The 23,218-nt window shown below is 42.4% G+C and overlaps 1 protein-coding gene across 4 annotated transcripts in view; it reads right to left on the bottom strand.

The window, feature by feature from the left end:
* Window positions 1-391: 391 nt before the first annotated feature.
* Window positions 392-23,218, bottom strand: part of PACSIN2 (protein kinase C and casein kinase substrate in neurons 2) — a 120,629-nt gene continuing 97,802 nt past the window's right edge. For 3 of the 4 annotated variants that reach the window (XM_077825926.1, XM_077825916.1, XM_077825937.1), the window contains 6 exons: window positions 20,303-20,478; window positions 18,835-18,955; window positions 9,301-9,425; window positions 8,442-8,558; window positions 7,314-7,510; window positions 392-2,240 (listed from right to left, as the gene is read on the bottom strand). In XM_077825926.1, coding sequence (XP_077682052.1) covers window positions 2,128-2,240; window positions 7,314-7,510; window positions 8,442-8,558; window positions 9,301-9,425; window positions 18,835-18,955; window positions 20,303-20,478 — 849 coding nt within the window. In that variant the 3' untranslated portion in view covers window positions 392-2,127. The remainder of the gene's footprint in view (window positions 2,241-7,313; window positions 7,511-8,441; window positions 8,559-9,300; window positions 9,426-18,834; window positions 18,956-20,302; window positions 20,479-23,218) is intronic. The other variant, XM_077825944.1, reaches the window with a different exon arrangement.

The following is a 23,218-nucleotide window of genomic DNA, read 5'->3' as shown; positions in this document are numbered from 1 at the left end:
AGAAGGCGGATTTTTATGAGCTTGCGGTATGCAGATTTTTCTATACAGAGCAAGACAGTATTGTTTTGGGTTTATCTCCCAAAAGGGGTGTGCACGTGAGTGCTGGGGCTGTAGACACATGTAAAAAGACTGAAGCAATAATTCACCCTCTCCCCTTCTTCTACAAATATGTTTCATTACAATCTTTTGCCAATACAGTCTAAATTTGGTGCCAGGCTTCCTTCTTTACCAAGGGGACAGGCTTCTGTTCATATCATGCACTAGTTTACGGATTTCGTAGACTCAACACAATTTTGGTAATTCATCTCAAATTGCAGTGAAATGCATAGACTATTTGCTTCACAGCTAAATTTTCATTTTCCACTAGGAAGTAAGAGGTTCATTGTGTATATTTAAGAGATTAACAGATTTTATTAATTTTCTAAAATAGTTTTGAATACAGAGACCAAGACCCCAAATTCTTGACAGTTTTTGTTAAGTCTTTATATTGTGAATGAGCAATTATGCTGGTATATTTTTAATGACAAACATACATACATCCACCTCCTAAGCCTGTACATTTCAACTTATTAGAAATGTTGACTAAATATATCTCTATGATCTCAAAAAGCAAACAGTATAGCTGAAGAACACCTAAAGTGTTTTAATTACATGAAAATAGTTTTCTTAATTTGATTACAGTGTAGCTTCCTAACATAGCATTTCGACTCACCTGATAAGTTTTAGATGATTTTTAAAGACAAAAACCTGCTAGAACATGTATAACCCATTTTTTAAATGTCATAAATATATACTACTTGACACTATTATGACCGAGCTGTAGCTGCAAACAAGATGTAGAAGACTTTACAGTGTTCTGCTACAATAATCCACATAGGGACTACTAAAGCTAATTTATATTTGGAGCCACAATTTGCCAACCAATACAGATTTAGAGTATACTGTTGTATTTACTATATTTCTGAGAATCTGAATCACAGAATACTTGCTCTATGATACAGCACAACTAATAGGGAATAACAATGCAGACTTAAATATGCCTATAATTTAAGTTTTCAAGCAGAGTCTAAACCTAATCAACAGTCAGAAGGCTCGCAAAATTAACAGTAGACATGCTCTTTAAATTTTTTTGAATATCAAAGTATATATACATATACACAACATAAAGAGCCTCTTAATAAAAAGCAATTTAGTCTATTTTACAGTCTCCTTTGCTTGAAAATTAGTCTTCATACATGTTTAACCTTCCAAATCACTGATAAAATCATTAATAATTTACAGAAGGGTACATTTCTCAGCAAGATGATGACTGAAATAGTTTTAAATATTCTGTTATTTTTGCTTTTTGAATGCGATTTACGATCTATTTGGGAAACTCACATTTAAACGTCAAAATGCATAAATAGCATTCACAATAGAAACCCAACCATAATATATGCAGATATAGCTGCTACAAAACAATCTTCTGTAACAGACATTTATTAAATACAATACTTGTTTGTACAACTTTAATCCATGATGACAGCATGGAAAGATTAACATTACAACATGGAAAGTTCTCATTCACTTGACTGGTGAATCAATCTGTCATAATTTAAGTATTAATTGAAAAATCCAAGCATAAAAAAAAAGGTGCTTACCTACACAGGATTTAAATAAAAAAATACTGCATCTTTCACACATTGCTAAGAACAAACAGAAAATCAATGACAACAGTCTTCAAAATTCAAGTTGAAAATTACTGAAGGTCACTTAAAATAATTGATTAAATGAAAATTAGGATAAACCCCACACACTGTGGATTAGGGCACCGGAATAGAAAATGCAAAAACCATGGTAATACAGATTAGATAGGAAAGAAGCTAACGAGGAATTTCCTTCTTGTACTATATTTTTCAACCTGACCCTTTTGTTTTCCATTGTGTACAAATTGCAATTTTGTTTTCAAATTGCCAATTCTAGCTTTTGTCTCTAAATCACCACAAAGTCAATATCAATCCATCATTCCTTTGCATTAAAAGAAATATATACATTCTATACATCATTCAATTCCCCTCATTGTGAGCAACGTGTTCTGTACTGGCTTACGAAGTTATTATAATACTTCCAGAATCACTTAATCCTTTGTCACTGGATTGCTTCTACATAGTTTGCAGGGTATAAGCCAACTTGTCCATTATCCAGACGTCCTTTGCACCAACCTTGCTCATCTTCATCCTCTGTTTTAGTTAGCTCATCCCCTGCAAAATAAATTTAATGTCCGACAACCATCACCACTTTGGTAGTAACAGAAAATAACGTAATATAAACTCTATCCCTGATACCTACCCTTCTTCCTTACCCACCCCCACCATAAATGCTTCCTAACTCTACTCTTTACCATCACTTTGATTTTAGCAAAAAATATCCCATTTTTATAAACATTCACATATGATATGAAGGCATCCAGTAAGCACTTTAAGATACTTGGATGATAGGAGTTTTATAGAAGTGAAGTATTATAATGCTGACATTTCAAAAAGTTAACACTTTGCTTAACCAAAATGAAAATAAAATTTTAAGAATTACATAAATTAGTATTAACTCCCTACCTTTCTAGAGAGTGTGGATAGAAAAGGTTAATTTTGGGAAGCATAACTGCCTCTACCAAATCAAAAAATGACTTTTTTTTACACTAAGGAGATTTACAGCCATTTAATGTACACAATTTTTCCCTATATATAAAAAATAGCTGCAAAGGCATGTAGCAAAAAGCTATACAGCAGGGATTTAGTAATGTGCGCCAAGACATGTTCTCTCTAAAATATACTAGTAGGTTACTGGTATACCTACTGGATATATTGTGAAAAAAATAAATATCTCCCACCCTACAATAGTTTTTTTTACCTCCCCCTTTAAACAAACATAATGGACATTAGGATTTAATTTCTGGTGTTGTGGTCCCAGCTTTACAGTTGAAAGTTGAGACATCTCAAGAAACTTCTGTTTCAAATGCTCAGTATAACAGAAGTCTCACGCATTCTAAGACTGTTGCACAAAACCTATAATTCCTTATGGTAGCCATTCTATACCCCTCAGCTACACTCACAGGTCCCGCTGGGAGGTGACCACGTCCACCAGACCGAGCCAACAGCGCAGCTGGGGCCAGTCCTGGGGTGGGGATCGCTCTGGTTCCTCAGGAGCAGTGTGATCAGCCAGGATGGAGGGGAAGTGGGTCCTGCCTGGGCCGGGCTCCTTCAGGACCCACTTGCCTGGAAAGGCCCAGCCAAGCCCCCTGCACTGCCCCCCCATTGGCCGAGACTGGCTCGGCCTCTGCACCAGTCACATGCGGCTTGGCCCTGGAGAGGCAGGTGGGGCCCCGCAGGCGGTGGACAGCAGAGACCACTCAGAGCCACAGCCACACTGGGAAACAGGGCAGAGCCCTGGGACGTGACTCCCAAAAGCCTGTCTGTGCCCACCAGCCCTACAGCCAGCAGCACTGCCCAGACCACATGGCAGAGCCTGGCCGCTGGGCAGTGAGCCCTCTACAGGCAAGTGGGACCTATTGCCTGGGAGCCTCTCATACAGCAAGGCCTGGGCACCTAACTGCCCTGGGAGAGTGGATGGATTAGATAGGTCCGTAATGGGCCCCTTCCAAGTGTAAACCTGGGACTGATGTAAACGATATACTAAACTATAACATGGGTTGTGTCTAATATGCACTTATTTAAGCATCTTTCCTATATGCATATTTAAATGTCTACAAACAGGTTGCATGTCTCCTTTAATGTAGGTAAGTACTATCCATATTTTAAGGATTATTTTCTACTGAGAACAGCAGGGCTAAATAGTTTAACCAAAGTCACACAGCTAGGAATAGAACCCAGAATACCTGACTCCAAGGTAACCTCTACATCCTAGTATATAAACATAGCTTCATTTTGCTGTAGACAGGGGCTACTGTGCTAATCCCTTGGAATACAGCACCTATCACTTGTCTGACATATTACCTGCTGTGTCCCAAAGGGATTAGCACATCTCCATGTCAGCTAGGTAAGCAGGAGAAGAGCAGAAGTTGCCACAATCCACTGTGGATGAGTAGCAATTTTTGGCTCCTGTTGATTCCAGGAAGGAATAAATAGGAGCTTGGTCTGTCTTGTTACTGCTGTTCCCCTATCAGGACAGGATTTAAAGCAGACCAGAACACTACTCACTTTTGGTAGCCCCAATTTTTTAAAAATATTGAGAGCTGATTATTGTGATCACAGAGCGTATTTTACCACAGATAAATGGAAAAATGGGACAAAATGAAACATTCGTTTACCAAAGGTAAATTGTGCCAGACTAACCGGATATCTACTTTTCAAAATATATCTAGTTTTTTAGACAAGGGAAATGCAGTAGATGTAATCTGGACTTCAGTAAAACTTTTGATATGGAACAACATGGTAAATTATTAATTAAACTGGAGAAGAATGGGATTAATACAAACACTGTAAAGTGGGTGAAACAATGGCTAAAGAAGAGATGACAATGGGTCGCACTGAAAGCAGAACTGTCAGGCTGGAGGAAAGTTACTAGTGGAGTGCTTCCAGGAGTGACCTTGGGACTGATGTCATTTAGTATTTTCATTAAGGACTTCAGCACAAAAAGTAGGTGTGGGTAACAAATCCGCTGATGACACAAACTTAGGAGGCACTGTCTATATAGACGTGCAAGGTCATGCACTTATGACTAATAACAAGAATTCCTGCTGTAAGATGGGGGCTCATTTGGAAATTCCAGAAGAGACAATCTGAGTGAATTAGCTGATCGCAGGATGACTATGAGCCACCAACGTCATGTGGCTGTGAAAAAGACATCTACGATCTTAGGCTGTCTCAGATGAGATATTTCCAGTACAGAATGGCCAAGTATTAATGCCATTGTACAAGACACCAGTAGGACCTCATCTGGTCATCCATGTTCAGGAAAGATGAATTCAAATTGGAACAGGTGCAGAGAAGACCTACAAGGTGGATCAGGGGAATAGAGAACCCATGTTATGAGATTAGACTAAAAGATTGTTTTATTTAGCCTAGCAAAAAAAAAAAAAAAAGATTAAAAAGGAATATGACTGCTCTCTATAAATAAATCAAGGAGATAAATGCCAGAAAGGGAGACTGAGTATTTCAGGTAAAGGGTAATGTCAGTACAAGAACAAAGGGGTATAAACAGGCCATTAATAGATTTAGGTTGAAAATTAGACGAAAGTCCCTAACCATCAGAGGAGTGAGGTTCTGGAACAGCCTCCCAACAGGAGTAGCGTGGGCCAACAACCTAACTAGTTTTAAGATGGAGCTGGATAAGTTTATCAGTGGGGTTATATGATGTAGTTGCCTGTGATAGCAGGTAACTGGACTCCATAACCCAGCTGGTCTTTTCCAGTCCAATGTTTCTATTTTGAATATGCCTTAACACAGCCTTAATTGAATCTGGGGACAAACAGTTTGAAACAGCAGCTCTGAAAACTTCCTGTCTCCCTAGGGGGTGGAGGGGGGTTTAACTAAGGGCCACTGGTTAGTGTCAATATTAACTATTTTATGGCTGCATATTTGAGCAGGAACAACCCAGCTGCGTACTCATTGTATTCACTGTAGTTGAATATAGTAAGGTTTGATTAACTTGAAATTAGAAAAAACAGAAGCTTCCCAAATTTTTAACTTCATCTTGTTATTCCCATTTGTAACCTAATGCCCTAAGTGAGCCATCAGAGAATGAATAAAGGGCCACAAGCAGGCACTGAGGGAAAAAGCAGACACTGAGGGAAGGGGAACAAAGATGGCCAAATCTCATTTTTGCAAGCTGTGATTCTGCATCTTTTTTAGAAGCTGCGCACAAGTCAACAGCTATCATCTCAGAGATTCTGACTGAGCTGATTGTGAAAACGCAGATCTGGATGCAGCACCAGCTGTTGGTTTTTACAGCCTGAACTAGTGGCCCTGATACAGTTTCAGCCTGCTACCACCGAAGGCTACTGCTCTTAGGTTCTTCCTGCAGCGTTTCAAGCTCTCCACTCCTGTGCTGAACAAATGAGAAGTCACCTTGCCAGGCTAGCACAGCTGCAGGAAATACCAGAAAAGAACCCTAGCCAGAGTCAGCAACACCTCCAGCTTGCACCTACCTGCTAAAGTGCTGCACTGTTAACCAAAGCAAGTGAGCAATTTGTGTGTATTTATGTTGGGGTGAAAGTGGACTAGAACATATCTCCCACACTGCAGTTACCTGCAAGTTCAGCTACATCCTCCAACCTTCCTTTTGTTGCTGAGATGGGCTCATGGCTCAGGAGAGGACAGTAGTACCCCAGCAAGCAAGGGAGAGATCTGGAGAGAGTATACCCAAGGGATGACCTCAGAGAATAGAGCAGGGGTTCTCGAACTGCATTGCACTGTGACCCCCTTCTGACAACAAAAATTACTACACAACCCCAGGGAGGGCTGAAGCCGAAGCCTGAGGGCTTCAGCCCTGTATGGCTGAACCCAAAGTCCGAGCCCCACTGCCCAGGGAAGAAGCCGTTGGCCTTGGGCTTCAGCCCTGGGCTCCAGCAAGTCTAGTACCGGCCCTGGTGACCCCATTAAAAAGGGGGTCATGATGCACTTTGGGGTTATAACCCATAGTTTGAGAACTGCTGGGATAGAGGGTGACAGAGGAGGATGAGGGAAAACGGACTTTCCCAACTAGGGGGAAGAGGAAGAAATCTTTCCTAATCTGTGGGCATATTTAATATTAAATTTTTAACCTAAAAATATGCACAGTGGGGAAGCAGGAGGCAAAAATGGTACTTCCAGTTAAAGCTGTTAAAAAAAGATAGAGCAAGCTTCCTCCCCCCCTCCCCCCCAAAACTTCATGATTCACACTCATCTTGTGATACTTTTTTTTCCACACCAAGTCTTGTGATTTTTGATCTTCCAGGGTTGGCAATTCTGGGGAGACAAAGTGGTGGTAGCAGCAGCAGCCGCCGCCGCCACCCCAATGAAGAAGAGATAATTCATTTCACAATATCCCCCTTCACTTCCAGAAAGCTTCCTTCCCAGCAGCTAGTGCTCCCTGCACCTGCAAGGTATGAAGAGGCACTGCCAACACTTCCAGGATGAAGAGATGTTTGTAGACAGGAGGATGGATCATTTTCAGATAAACCCTCTACTGTAATGTGAGACTCGTTTAGAGCTGAAGTGTTTGTTGGTAAAAATCCCAGTTCTCATGGTACCCAGAAGAGGTGAGAAAGCCATATTCTTCTGGTACTTGCTCATGTTTTCCCCTCTGACAAACATTTTAAGTGAATGAAGTAAACTTACCAGCCTTAAAGCTGAGTTCATCATGCTCTTGGCCTTCATAGTCATACAGTGCTCGTACTCTCACCTCCATGGCAGGGGAGGCATCTTCATCAAATGGGTTTGTGTCTCCATTTGCATCAGTGGAAGAAAACGGATTGCTAGACTCTTCATCAGACCATTCTGTAGGGTAGCTTTGGTTTTTCTCAGAGCTGCTAACACTAAAAGCAATTGAAAATTGTAGTTTACTCTAAAACATTAACTGAGATTACATACATCAACACCATAATACTAGTCTTATCTAGTTAAGTATAAACTTAATGGTTTATACATTAGAGCAAATGTTTCAAAATTTTATATTTCTAGGGTAGTGTTTCTTAACATGTTTAGGTTGGTGACACTTTAAATAAAGTCAAAACATTTTGCAACTTCCTTATATTTACTATAAAAGAGTAAAAAGTGATAAGTCCATAATATTTGTTTGTTGAGTGACAGGAAAAACTTAACTTTGAAAGATAAGGGTATGCAGAGGTTGTGGGGAAGCAAGATTTTCTTCGCTTTAGATGGTAATAAAATTTTCAGTGCCTCTCAAGTACCAAATTGCTTTTTGTGACCTCCCACGGGTCACAACGCACCAGTTGAGAAACACTGTTCTAGAGCAATACTTTTAGAGCAAGTAGTTTGTTTATAATTAAAGAAAAGGCAACTGTGGAGTGTGCACATGACATTCATACAATATGACACCAGGACTGGTACAATGAAACAGGTAATTGAGAAAGTATTAAGTGGAGAGAAAGTCTTAAAAGTAGACTTGTCCAGTGAGTGCACACACAGCAGCAAAGCTCCAGCAGTAGTTTCACAGTAGACTGTCAGAGTTCACATATTTTAGAGCAGTTAAATAGAACAACAAGCAACTGGTAAATTGTGTTACCACTGCCAATAACCTCAGTATAGTTTCAAACCAGAGGAGATGAAGGCAACATGCACAATCTCTGTTAGAAAAAGAAAAGTTAGGTTTACAATGTTGCTTATATGACTTCTCATAAGAACTGCCATGCACAATATGGTGCCTTTGTAGAAACCCAAAATTGGAAACCTTGGATAGAGAAAGAGCAAGTGTGAAAACAATTTAAAAAACGTTCTTTCACCAACTTTTTGATTTTATTGTCCTCCTTTTCACTGACAGTACTCCCCGTATCATCTTCGTCTTCAAAGGGATTGTAACTTGATTGTAATGACTGCACTGTATTACTCGGGACACTAAGATGGCTATTTGGGAGAGAAAAAGCATTAAGGTGACCCTATCTGCTCATGGATTCAAATGTATATGTAATTAGTGTCACACTAAAAATGACCTACCTAGCAGTTATCCTTCTCCAGTCAAGTTACCCTGCTCCAGTCAAGCACATTGCTTGGGTCCCTTAGGACAGTACAGGGGCCCTCAAAAGCACTACATATAAATATTATACACTTAAGTATAATACTTTTTTGTCTCTAAGCTATGAAGGATTTGCAAAGGACTTAAAAATCTTATCAGACTTATCAGAAAGCTCAGTAGATCCCTCAGCGTAACTTGACTATTATAGTAATGAGCTGTCAAAGCAGACAACATTTCTATTTAATATAGTCATTTGCAACTGACTGAACAAATTTTTTTACTTAAATTCACAAAAAGCCACCTAAGAGAAAGTTCAGTTTCAGCTGAAGTTTGATTTCTTCCAATTCGAGGCTGACGGACAGATAAAGGTATGCTGAACAACACAAAAATAAGATAAAACCAAAGTATTCAATGAGCTTGCACAACCCTTTCAGAAAGCTGAAGTTTAAGGGCTTTTCTGTTTGTTACCTAACCGCAGAAATATTGCAAACAACTAAGTCCTGTTCTGAGACAACAGAACCATATTCCCTTTACCTAGGTGAGTAGTGAAATTTCTGACCCGTATCCACCTAATGTACTTCAAGATACCATTCTTTCAGCCTTTGTCTCTCACGGACATAAAAAAAGTTCTACCTGCTATGCTTGGTATGTTGCAAAGCCTGATCTCCTGTCTGGTTGACACCAGTTAGAGTCACTCCATCTGAAGCCTTCTTCTTCTCTCTTTTACTGAGAGTACGATTGAAATCTGCAGACCACTCCTGCAAAATGAATGCAAAAGAAGCTAGTAAGAGTTTAAGCTAACCAGCAGCACAATATTTAATGTTGAAATTCAGTTATAGTAAGACAGTTCATCTGTTGCGTATGCAACGAGAACAGAAGACTTTAAATATTTCAACTTCATCTTTAGATCGGTTCTCTTCTTTCCCTTGCCATCCACTCAGAGGATGCATCCTTGCTGGAGTCCTGAGGACACCCATGCTTCTCCCAGCCTCTTAAACCATGCCCAGCACTATAAAAGCCACTCAGTATTTAACAACTTTAACCTGAGGCTGTCACTTGAACTAAGGCCAGGCAAGAGGTGGTTGGTGCAATTGATAGGTATTGTGACAAAGCTCTGTCCTTGCCTCTGTGGGTCCCGCGTTTCCTGGTGGATTTTGCTAGCCTCAGAGGCTCACTGTGACCCTCCACGTAACCCTTCTCTCTCTAGAGACAAGGGTCACAGTCTACTGAGCCATTTTCATCATAAGCCAGCAAGGGAGGTGAGGAGAAGTTATCCTTCCTTGCACAGTCTCTGTTGTCTCCCAGTCTCAGTGATTAATCAGGGGGCAAAGGGGGGGGGGCGGCGCGCGGAAGAGCCCGGGCCCACCCTCTACTCCGGGCTCCAGCTCAGGGACCCTAATAGTATCAGCTATGGTAGCTGACCTTTTAGAAACATGACATGTACAATTCCCTGGGCTACTTCCCCCACAGCAGCCCTCACTTCCTCAAGCTCCACTTCACCCTTACCTCAGGGCCTCCTTCTTTGTGCCTGATATGGTGTGTACTATTCAGCCTCTCCAACAGCACAACTTCCTCCCACAGCTCCTGACATGCACCCCCACCTGAGTAACTGGGAGCCTTTTAACTAGTTTTAGCCAGCCCCTGATTGGCTTCAGGTGTCCCAATCAACCTAGCATTCTCCCTGCCTTCTGGAAAGTTCTTAATTGGCCCCAGGTGTCTTAATTGACCTGGAGCAGCTTCCACTTCACTTAACCTGGTACCAGGGATTTGCTTAGCCTGGAGTCAATATATCTATCTCCCACTACTTTTCTATAGCCATCTGGCCTTGCCCCGTCACAGTATATATAAGTAAGTTATAGTTTCTGTTCACTGAGTTGTTTTTGGCATATTTTGTTCTGCATACAAATATTGATCCTATGTACAACTGTTAGTATCGGGGCTCTTCAATCACTTAACAAATCTCAGATTACCTCACTTCCTATTCAGTCACTGGAAAAAAATGATTTAAAATATTTTTAGCTGTCTTAATATGATATTACAGCTGGAAACAAGGAGGAGCCAGCAAACTCTCCTCAGAGAACTAGTGGTTCACAGACCAGTAGAAAACTGCTAACATAAGAACGCCCATATTGGGTCAGACCAAAGGTCCATCTAGCCCAGTATCCTGTCTTCTGACAGCGGCCAATACCAGGTGCTCCAAAGGGAATGAACAGAGCAGGTAATCATCAAGTGATCTGTCCCATCACCCATTCCCAGCTTCTGGCAAACAGAGGCTAGGGACACCATCCCTGCCCATCCTGGCTAATAACCATTGATGGACCTAACCTCCACGAACTTATCTAGTTCTTTTTTTAACCCTGTTCTATACTCCTGAGGGAATTCTGTGCCAAAAAATTAAATATTCTGTGACAAAAAATTTAAATATTCTGCATACAATACTTTAAAATTCTGCATATTTTATTTGCCAAAATAACAATATAATCACATCATTTTCAATTATTTTAGTAATTTATTTCAAAATACTTGTCAGCAAATAATTGAAAATGGTGTGATTATATTGTTATTGTGTTTGTGTTATTTTGACAATTAAAATATGCAGAACTTCTCAGAATTTTAAATTTTTTGGTAAAGAATTCCCTAAAGAGTACTAGATACAATCTGGGTGCGGACAGCTTGATGGGGATACGGGTGCAAGGGGGAACCTGGATGCACAGGGGCTCGGTGCAGGGATCTGGGTGCAGGGGGAATGGGACTGTGCAGGGAAGTCCAGATGAAGATGGTTAAGAATCAGTGTGTGTGTGTGTGTGTGGGGGGGTGTCAGAGTACAGCTGGTTGGGGCTCAGTGGGGTGGGTGTCCAGGTGTGGTGGAATCCTGATGCAGGGGGTGAAACTCGACAGGGTGCAGTGTGGGGGGTCTGGGTGTGGGGGGACTCCTGATACGGAGGGGGCTCAGTGGGAGGGGGGGGTCCAGGTGCGTGGAAGGGAGGGGTCACTGTACAGGAAGCTGCTCCCTTGTCCACCCAACCTCCGTGCATCCGCACCCAACCCCCCACTGAACCTTCCCCCCCACCCCCAAGCTCCGTGGTGCGGAGCTTCCTGCAGCCAAGGGAAGTTTCTGGGGCTTGATCTGACCGAGCCCCAGTTGCTCCGTGCAGGGAAGGAGGAATGGGTACTCAGTCTCCTTCCTCCCCCCACCCCCCTGCAGCTGGGACTAACGTCCCTGGGTGACCAGGGCATCCCGAGACCCCCCACCCGCTGCCTGAACAGCCAGGTCTGAGCTGCTGGGGAAGGGTGAGTGAGTACTGATGCAGCTACTCTTTGCTTCCCCACAGAAACCATTCTCTGCAAGGAAGCAAATGGAATCTGTAGGGGGCATTTTTCCACTGTGCCACAGTTGCGCAGAATTTCCCAGAAGTATGTTATAGTCTGGTATGCATATTCTTCTTTTCCAATACCCTCTAGTTTTGACATATGTTTAGCCTACAGTTTTACAGTAGACCTAATCTTTGTTTAATTTTTTTCCTCACCTTGTCTGTTTCTAGTTTTAAGAAAGTTAAAGCCCAGAGGTGGCAGAAGGGAAGGGAGTAGTGCCCCCACAAGGGAAATATTGTGGAAGTTTCTGCCCCTGCATAAACTCGTCTGGAGGGGTTGATGAGAGCAGGACACAGGGGGTGGGGCAACAGCTATGAGGCCCAAGATCAGGACCGAGAGAAGCCCGAGCAGCTGTGGTGGGGACTTGGATCAGGCCAGGAGGCAGGACCCAGAAGGGGTTGAACAGCAATTGTGAGGCCCAGGATCGGGTTGGGGAGCAGAGAATGAAACCCAGAGGGGCTGGAATGGGCCAGAAAGCAGGTAGGAACTGCCCCAGGATCCTTCTTCCCAGCATGGAACCGTCCCCCTAATCCTCAGTACCTCCCCCTTCCTCTCTCCCCATTCACAGGGAGCTTCCACTCCCAACATTCCTCGCCCCTCCCCCGATGAAGGGAGGGAAATTCACTTTGACTATCAAAACATGGTAGTGCATCAACAGACAATGGAAAACCTTTACCTTTGATACATAAACAAAATAAGGATTAGGAAGGTGGCAGCAGAATACCTTTTTAAATTCTCTCTCTAAAAAGTGAGAGCACCAAAATTCTCTTATGGTCAAGCTTATGGGTCTGCAAGGAAACAGTCATTGAAGGATCCATTGCTTATGTGAATCAATACAGCTGTTCTGCACAAATAGCATAAAGATTAAAGCTTTGCCCTGGATATCAGCAAGGAAATTAAGAGTAAAGTGAACCACTGGCAATGTCAGAAGCAATATGCTGGTTTAACTTTTGTGCCAACTGAAGCTTTACATTCTATCTCTCTGCCTCTAAAAATGCCAAACTTTCCCATGATGACTGTATCCACCTGCCAGGAGTCTAAAATTAAGGGAGAAACCACAAACAGACACTACAGGTAGTACACAGAGTGCTCTTCCACTGCTACAGAACAGCCAGGCACTGGTAATGTATATAGCTTTCAGGATTTCAGTTTAAAAGATAAGCAGCATGTCAAGAATGATCTGTGGGAAAGTCAACTTGTTAAACAAGTAAACTGTCTCAGAAGTGACCTATTGCATGAAATGTGGTGATTTTGCATTTCACTTTAAGTCCTTAAGGTACAACTCCCTAATTTAATATATTTGAGCTATTGCTTCTAAAACCCATTATTTTATATTGTAGCAGAGCTCCAACCTTGTCCCCGTGGATCCTGCACTTCCAGGCAGTTTATGCTAGCCTCAGAGGCTCACTGCGACCCTCCTCATGGCCCTTCTCTCTCTAGGGCTAGGGTTACAGTCTACTGAGCCCTTTTCATCATAAGCCAGCAAGGAGGTTGGTGAGAGAACTCCCACAGTCTCTGTTGTCCCTACGGGCTTAGTCCAAAACAGTTTAGTCTCCTGTCCTGACAGGGGCCTGTCTTCCCATCCCAGGAGGTGTTTCTGTAGTGGCGGGCTGGGGGGAACCTGGGCCCACCCTCTACTCCGGGTTCTGGCCCAGGGACCCTAATGGCAGCAGCTGTTAGCAGCCGACCTTTCACGGCCAGAGGTGCTACATTTCCCTGGGCCACTTCCACACAGCTCTCCCACTTCTCTCTCAACACCATCTTCACCCTTACCTTACGGCTCTCTTGCCAGTGGCTTGAGGGTGTGTTCATTACCCAGCCCTTCAGCCACACTTCCTCTCCTCTGGCTCTCCTCGGCCTGACTGGAGTGAGCCCTTTTATATTATCAGAGGGGCCTTAGAGTCAGGTGTTCGCATTAGCTTAATGGCCTCACCTGACTCTCTGCAGGTTAATTGGAGTCATGTGTCAACCCTAGTCTGGAGCAGCCCCTGCTCTGGTCAGTCAGGGAACAGAAAACTGCTTATCCAGTGGCCAGTATATCTGCCTTCTATTACTCCGTTGTACCCAACTGGCCTGGATCTATCACAATAGCTAGAAAAAAAATCAGTAAGACTGAAGTTTGATCATGGAACTCCATGATTTTCATGGTTTAAGTATCTCTGTCTCAATATTTTGGAGCGTTCAAAGGCATATGAGTAGGTAGACAGGCAGGCATTAGTGAAGAGTTGAACTGCAAAGTCTGCAAAGTCAATCCTGAATTGAATGTTAATTCAAAGCAGGAATTAAGTGACAACACTGCAGCAATACAAAGGACAAAATGGACAGACTAGGGAAAATCTTGAATTCACATGGTATTCTATGGTTTCTTCTACATCTCCCACACTTAAGGGTAAAATAAAACTGTTATCCACCTTTTCGTAACTGTTGTTCTTAAAGCTATGTTGCTCCTGTCCATTCCATTGTAGGCGTGTGCGTGCCCACGTGCGCAGTCAGAGACTTTTGCCTTAGCAGTATCAGTAGGGCCAGCTGTGGCACCCTCTGGAGTGCCGCGCTATATCCTCCTGGCCGCTGGCCCTATGCCCTCTCAGTTCCTTCTGAGAGGACTCCGGCAGAGGGGCAGGAGGATGGGTAATGAAATAGATGTGAGCAACACATCTCGAAGAACAGTTACATAAAGGTGAGTAGCCATTGTTTCTTCTTCGAGTGCTTGCTCATGTCAATTCCATTGTGGGTGACTCACAAACAGAATCCTCTGAGGTCGGCTCAGAGTTCACAGTCTTGCATATTGGAGCATTGCTCTGCCAAAGCCATCATCATCTTGAGCTTGCTGGGTCAGTGTATAATTAGATGAGAATGTGCGGACGGACGACCAGGTTGCGGCGTGACAAATTTATTGGATAGGCACCTGAGCAAGGAAGGCTGCCGATTACGCTGTGCCTTAGACGAGTGAGCCCTCATGATTGCCAGCGGGGGCACCTTCACCAGCTCGTAACAGTAGTGGATGCAGGCTGTGATCCAAGATGAGATTCTCTGGACAGACACTGGGCAACACCTCATCCTGTCTGCAACAGCAACAAACAATTGTGTTGACCTATGGAACAGCTTGGTTCTATCTATGTAGAAAACCAGCACCCATCTGACGTCCAGGACGTGCAGCCTGCGTTCCTCATCCGTCGCATGAGGCTTTGGACCAAGTACCGGTAAGTTTAGGTCTTGACCAGTATGAAACTGGGAAATGACCTTGGGCAGAAAAGCTGGGTGCAGATGCAGCTGGCCCTTGTCCTTATAGAACATATATATATAGAACGTATAAGGCGGCTCTGATGCGAGCGCCCTGATCTCGGACATGCTGTAGGTCGAAGTTATAGCAACCAAGATGACAACCTTCCAGGAGGGAAGCAGGAGAGAGCAGGAAACCAAAGGTTCGAAGAGGGGGACGCATGAGCCTTGACAGAACAAGATTCAGGTCCCAAGGGGCAACCGGGTCCAGGTGCTCCAGATCTTTCAGGAACCGCGCCATCATGGGATGGGCAAAGACCGACCTGTCTTGAAATAGAGGGTGGAACACCAAAATGGCCGCCAGGTGTACCCTGACCAAAGATAGCGACAGGTCCTGGATCTTAAAGTGCAGCACATAGTCCAGGATCTCCTGCAGCAGGGCCTCTTCAGCACGAATGTGTCGATCAGAGGCCCAACATGTGACCTGCTTCCACTTCACCATGTAGGTAGCCATGGTGGAGGGTTTCCTGCTGCCCAGCAGGACCTGTTCGACACCAGCAGAGCACTACCGTTTGTCCATACTTAGCCACGCAGTAGCCAATCTGTCAAGTGCAGCATCGCCAGGTTTGGATTCAGCACATTGCCGTGGTTCTGGGACAGCAGATCCGGCTGAAGAGGCAGCTGCAGTGAGGTAGCTGCCAAAAGACTCAGCAGCATGCCGAACCAATGATGACAAGGCCACGCTGGGGCTATGAGGGTAACAGTTGCTTTGTCTTGCTTCACCTTTAGCAGGGCTTAAAACCCGGAGACCGGGGCATGCCCCACCTGGGGCAAAGTCCCCACTGGGACACTAATTGAACACTTAACAGCTGCTTAACAACTAACAAACAAATGATTGAACTATTTACAGCTGGAAGCACCAGGCTGAGATATGAGGGGAAAAAAACGCTGACAGCTTGCAAAGCAAGGGACAGAGGCACTCCGACTGACCACCACGGGCCGTAAGAAGGAACTGAAAGGGTGTAGGGCCAGCGGAGCCTGATATACCACGGCATGAGCGCAACACTCCAGAGGGCACCACAGGTGACCCGACAAATATCTCTAAGGCAAAAGTCTCCGACGACCACGCATGTGGGCCCACGCACACCTACGATGCAATCAACATGAGCAAGCACTCGAAGAAGAAGCTAGAGTTGGGTTTGTTGTACAAAAAGGAAAAGAACTCAAATAGGCATTCAAATGAAGTGAAGTTTAAAAAATGAATCTGAAAGCTCTACATGCTGGTATTACCATTGGATTACACCAAGGGTAGTCAATAGGCAGACCGGAGGACAAATCCAGACCTCCAGACACTTTTCAATGGAGGCTGCAGCTGAGCCGGGACTGGAGTACCCCCCTCAGTCTGTGCCCAGATTGCCCCCGACCCAGACCCCTTGCTCCAGGGACTGACCTGCCACCCCGATTGCCCCCAGCCCCTCACTCCAGGGACCAATACCCCCACCCTGTCCCAATTGCACCCAACCCCTCATTCTGGGGACCGACTCCCTCCCCCCGATGCCTCCTGCTCCCAACTGGACTCCAGAGTCTCCCACCCTGGCCTCGTGTCCTCCCCACCCACCATCCTTCGAGGCCAGTCCCAAGAGCCCTCGCCAGTCCCTCTCCAACCCCAACTGGCCTCTTTCCTTCCCCATTTCTGCCACATCCCAGCCTCCTACTATCTCTCTAGGGGTGGTATCTGGAGTCTCCTTGATCCCTCCCACTTCCCAATGCCTCCTTCCTGTGTCTCTGCTAACCCAGCCCACAAAACAGCATCACATTACTACCTGGATCGTAGTCCAATAGCTTCACCTCCTGGTTCTGAGCTCAAAAGTACTCACACACACTCACACCATGCTTTGTTGCCCAGATCCCAGCCCATACCCATTCCTCTTCCCCCCTGCCCCCATTTCTGCTACTTGGCTCAACTGGGGGCACAGAGGAATACTGGGGGGGGAGCAGCAACACCAGGTGGTGCAAGCCACCCCCATGTGTCCCGTTTTCAGTTTAGGGAAATATGATCACCCTACTCTTTGGGTGGGGAGCCAACGAGTGATCGGGGAGTTGGGGGGGGCAACTGGGGGGTATGGGAAGGGGAGCTGAATTTTGACCGAGAAATTTGACACTTGACAAAATATAATTGACTACCCCTGGCTTACACAATTAGTAAGCTCTATCAGTCTTAACAAGCAGACATCAATTTGTTTTCAATAGAGAACAAGTTCTTTGAACAACTTTGTATAGATATAAATTGGAAATTTACAGTACCATAACTTAACAAGGACCATTGCTTTAATCATACTTAATGTGTATGACAACAACATTTATAAATATGACCATAAAATTTTTTACTTACTTCATCCTTGTTGCATGTAAAGAAAAAATTATATTATTCTATTAGAAAAATAATAACTTACATTATATTTGTATCTGCATCTTATATATCAAAAGGCCTGGCACAGCACATGCATAAAAAGCAACTGTAGTCATGTCATTCAAAACGTCACACCAAGAAACCCAACAGCATAATATTTTTATCTTAAATTTGAGCTTTCCCATCCTCACTCCACTAGTATCCTGATACCAGCATTTCATCCATGTGGAAACCGCCCCCTGACCCACAAGATATTTAAAAACAAAACAAAAAAGAAATCACCACAACACATTAATAGTGCTAAAATGCATTTTCCCAGGCAGTGATCTCAAGCATGTAGTCTCCAATGTTCCCTTACTGAGGAAAGTGACATTTTAATTCCATCAACTTGGTGCCCCCAAATTAGCTGAAACTTTTTAAAAAGTTCTGCTCCTTCCCATTAAGTATACTTTTAGCACCCATTTTATTTGGGGAAGATATGTTAACAGCCACTACAAAACAAGTTTATATGGCCAACATCCAGTCCAGATTCCTGCCTTGTGATACGTTACGTGAACTAATTGCCAGTATATAAAACAGATAACTAGAAAGATGGAGTAAATTACATAGAAACTTGTCTTCAGGATGCTCTTAATGGTATCTAGTAGCAATTACAGTTTATAGTGAAACTTACTACTGCTTTCTGTATAGGTGTTGGAAACAAGTTAAGTAAAAATAATTCTTGACTTTTACATGGATTTTTAAACACTCAAGTCTTCAATAGGATCAATTTACAAGTGGTTTAGTAGTTATGTTTTCTTACAGCAAAGCCCTTGCTTTCTGTACTTCATTTAGCTGCTTGTTGATATTAACAGGATAGGAGTTAAAGTCCAAGTCATAGCACAGAGTATGAAGGATGTTTTATCTGGAAGCGAGAGACAGTTGTGCCAGCAAAAGCATAGTTCACAACAAACTCACCCACAAAAGTGACATATGAATGATTTTAACTATCAGAGCTTTTTACAAGTGTTAGATTCAGTGACCAAAAACTATTAAAAAAGTTGAGAAAAATAGGGAGGCAAGGAATATTCAGCTTTTTAAACAAAAAATTACTGTTCCATTAAGGAAAAGAAGAAAAGAAAGTCAAGTATCAAAAAAACAGGTTTTTAAAAGGGGTAAATTCTTACCTCAAATTGAGGCCAATTCATTGACATCCCTGGACCATGATTAGCTCTAAACCACCTCAGATCTTCAATAGCATCCGCGGTTTTGATATTTTGCTCCAATTCACGATAGATATTTTTGTAACTAGAAGACAAATTTGTTTTCTCATTTAACATATATGTTTGCTAGAAATCTGATAAACCCACTAATCAGAATAGAAAAATGTATACTTTTACCATGATTTACATGAGCCAAAACACCATGAGCCAAGATTTACATGAGCCAGAACACCATGATTTACATGAGGACAAATACATCTGTATGAAATTCTTGTGCAAAACTTAGCAATAATGGCAAAATAAAAAGAAAAGCTATATAGCCCAGATATTGAGTTTTTGATAACTCTCAAGGTTGTGTTTGTTTTATTTAAGTCATTTTATGTACCACCCTCTGTGTAGCCATTAATCAGTGATCGCAAATTATAAGTGATAAATGTTTACCAGTTTTTGTATGAACTCATTTATAATATTACCTAAAAACCCAGTTATGCAGATTTTCATCCAGCTTGCCTAGTCTAGACTGGAGACTGTTTTTATTCTAGTTTTAGTGTAGAATTAATTAATTCTAATGTAAATTATGTTCATAAACATATTTACTAGGAAAATTAAGCTAAACTAGAAAAACCTGAAATGCCAGAAATCTGAAGTATAGTCAATAGGGATATGAATTTTTAATACAAAGAATTAACCCAATAATTGGCCATTATGTTTCCATACAATATATATTTCTTGGCAATGTTGTCAGCAATTAGAGTAATCTGTGCAAGAAAAGAGAAATAGATGAAGTGTAAAAATAGCCTTCAGAACAAAGATATGGGCAAGATCCCAAATAATGGTGGACTCTCTTTAAAACAGTTACCTCACATTTGAATCCATTTCAAATGGAAAATTGTTTCAGTATCTCCAGTACTACTTCAGTCTTGTCCCTTTAACAATTAGTTTCAGACATGTTTATGCAGTTATATCTGTGTAGTCTGAGATTAATGAATTCTTGTTTAGCCTGTCAAGAACCAAGTGTTATTTCAAGCCACTAAAAGCATATTTAACTTTCTATTCTGCCATTTTTATATTCTAAACTCTAAAATCTAAATTCTAAATTAAATTCTAAAGAGGATTTCTTTTTAATAATTGGCAAGCATTCACTTCTGAAAACCTTAATTAAGAGTGGAACAATAAAATCTCAAATCACTAAATTTTAAAGCAGGCTACCAGATTAGCATCGTCTTCCCAACATCTGATCCTGGACAAAAGTAATAAATTAAAGAATGGAAATGGCTTAACATTGAATTATTAGAATCTTTAGATTTAATGCCATATAAGAGACACATACTTTAGAAAGACTATTGTAAACTCTAGTTTACTGGATGCACAATATTTAATGGCCACATTAAAGCAATTTTAGCAAGAAATGTTTTAAGTCTTTTAAATTTACCTCACATCATTAGATAAGTCAAGGTGTTTCTGAACTTCTAGTAACACTTCCCGGAAGAAACGCAGACGTTTTTCCTCAAACTGCTGACATTGTTCAAATACCTGCTCCATATTTTCCATATACTGAGGTGTAACATGATCCAGGTCTTTCAGTGATTTTTCATACTTTTCTTTTGTCTGAAAAAGATGCAGTGCAAGTTGTTCTTGTTGTTACTAATTGCCTATAACAAGAGGTTCACAGAATGGTGAACTGGTCAATACTGTAACAATCAATATCGAGACTATAATAGGAACATCTGCTTTATTTATCTTAGTAAAGTTAATTTGTTCTAGGTCATGTGTTACGCAACAGCTCAGACTGCCATAAGAGGGGGCAATTTTCATTTGCAAGGTAATGAAATCTTGTAAAAGTATTGAAAGCAATTGAGCTAATGAGAATATGAATCACCTAGGGCTATCTAGATTCCATTTTCTTTAAGCATTTTAAGTACCATATGTAGGAGTTCCAGAGACATCTGTAAAGCAGATGCATTCAGATGACTTGGTGATAAGATCAGGAGACAGCCAAGAAAGAGCAGTTACCTTACAGTAACTATGATTCAAAAAGTGCTGTCCATGTGGTTTCCACTTCTGCTACACATATGCCCAATGCACACAAAATCAGATTATTTTGGCTAGCAGCGTCTGTTGGGGCTGTGGCTGTACTCTGGATGCTCTTGCATGCCACCACCCAAGGACACAAAAGGCAGGCCCAGCCATCTCTCAATTCCTTCACTAATACAGAATCCAGATGGTATAGGACTCCATAGCAGGAATGGAGGGTGAGTCATGGAATCCATGCAAGGATGGATCTAATTTAACTATATCATAATAGGATTTAATACAGATCCACGCAAAGATTGTCTAAATGGGTATGTTTCCTGACCTTTAACCCTATCTACAAATGGTATAAAACAGCCCAAGGAAGCTCCTGAAGGGTCTTGTTCTGTCCAGGTAATATAAAAGAGCCCTAGCCACATCAAGGCTGCGCAGCTCAGCTTTCCCTTAGTTTGTGGGGTTTGGGGAAGAAAACTGGCAGAATCTGTTGATTTAAGTACAAATAAAGAAAATTCTGGCAAAAACTTAGAGTGTGGCCTAAATTACTTTGTCTTTGTGAAACATCGTGTGAGGTCGACCAGCCATGTGGAATTTCTTCTATCCTCCAAGCTAATGTTACAGCAACTAAAGAGACACTCTTTATGGATAGATGGTATAAAGAGCAGGTTGCTAGGGCTCAAAGATGGTCCCATTAAACCATCTAATACCATGTTGAGGTCCCAGGAAGGAGGGGATTCCTGAACTGGGAAATACATGAATGAGGCTCTTGAGGAATCTATTCACTATATGGTGAGAAAATAGCATGCAACCCCTGAAACAGGAAGTGATGTGCTGCTATTGCTACCAAATGTACCCTTACAGAGCCAATGGATAGTCCTGAATGCTTTACGAATAGAAGACAGTCCTGAATAGCAGAAATTAGAGCTTCCAAAGGAAGATATTTTCCATTTAGATCAATCTAGTAGAGTGGTTTTTGCTATGCACCGAGATGTTCTGGATTTCAGCTGAACAACTTCTTTCAATGGTAGTTAACCAGCCAGCATCTACACTATCTGAGGTAAAGATACTTTGTCTGGGTTGCATCTGACCTTTGTTTTGAGAATTGATGTCAGGTAGAACAGGTACTGTGATCACGGACTGTGCTGACAAGTTCATTAGGTTAAAGAACATAACTGTTTGGGCCAACCTGGGACTAGAATGATCATTACTGTTGAAAGTTGCTTGAGTTTCCTCAGACCCTTGGTATTAATGTGATTGGTGGGTAGGTGAACATGATCTCCAGTGCCCATGGGATAAAGAGAAAATCCAACATGGAGCATGGGCGCCAGCCAGCCCCCCTTTAACCAGAATATGTGGCATTTCTTGTCCTAGTCTGTAGTAAAAAAGATCTATTTTTATATATCCTATGGAAGATGCTTTGCAGGATCAAGTCCTCTACTCAAGGTCATCTGAAAACTGCCTGCTGAGCTGGTTCACCAGGATGTTCTGTAAGCCTGCTAGAGCCACTGGTGCGATTTAGCGTGGAATATGCCTGTTCGAGACTAATTGCTTCTTGGCAGAGGAAGGGGGAGATGACCATGCCACTCCTTTTATATTGACAAAACATTGCTGTCATGTTGTCAGTCATTATTTCAGTAGCTGATTCACATAGCACAGCTACAAACGTTGTGCACGCTAGGCTAATGACTGAGTTCTAACATTTACTTGGAGGTAAGCTTCTTGGGAAGTTTGGAGGTCTTAAGCATGAAGGTGCGCTCGGTGAGTTTGGCAGATTTTAAATTAATCTGGATGGCTCTAAGTGGAAGGCACCATCTTTCTCGTCTGGTAATAAAAAAAGATACCGCTGCTCGAAATCAGTTACTCTTCCATTTCCTGCAGGTGTTCATGCTCACTGTCCTGTTCTTAATGGTGCAGGCTGTGAAGCTCTACCAAATGTCCCTCTTGAGTTGACCTATGATATCTTGTAAGAGAGGGAGCTCTTACTCTAGAGAAGGCACTAGAGTGAGACTTCCTAACTGACTGCATACCCTAAGGGCCCAAGTAGGGCAAGACTGTATATTATATGTGTAAGAGGCTGCAAGCCATGAGGGCAGATATTAGGGTGAACGTCCCCCCACAAGGATTCCAGGGGTCTGTGTTTATAAAGGAGAATCCTGGATTCCCTCTCAGACCAGTAGGGCTTGTAAGAGTGAAAAAAGTGAATGAACATAAAAATGGACATAATGGGTCAGACCAATGGTCCATCTAGCCCAGTAGCCAGTCTTCCGACAGTGGCCAATGACAGGTGCTTCAGTGGGAATGAGCAGAACAGGGCAATTAT

The sequence above is a fragment of the Eretmochelys imbricata genome, chromosome 1 (assembly GCF_965152235.1).
Source record: "Eretmochelys imbricata isolate rEreImb1 chromosome 1, rEreImb1.hap1, whole genome shotgun sequence".
NCBI classification, from domain to species: Eukaryota; Metazoa; Chordata; order Testudines; family Cheloniidae; genus Eretmochelys; species Eretmochelys imbricata.
This window is presented reverse-complemented; position numbering and strand designations above follow the sequence as displayed.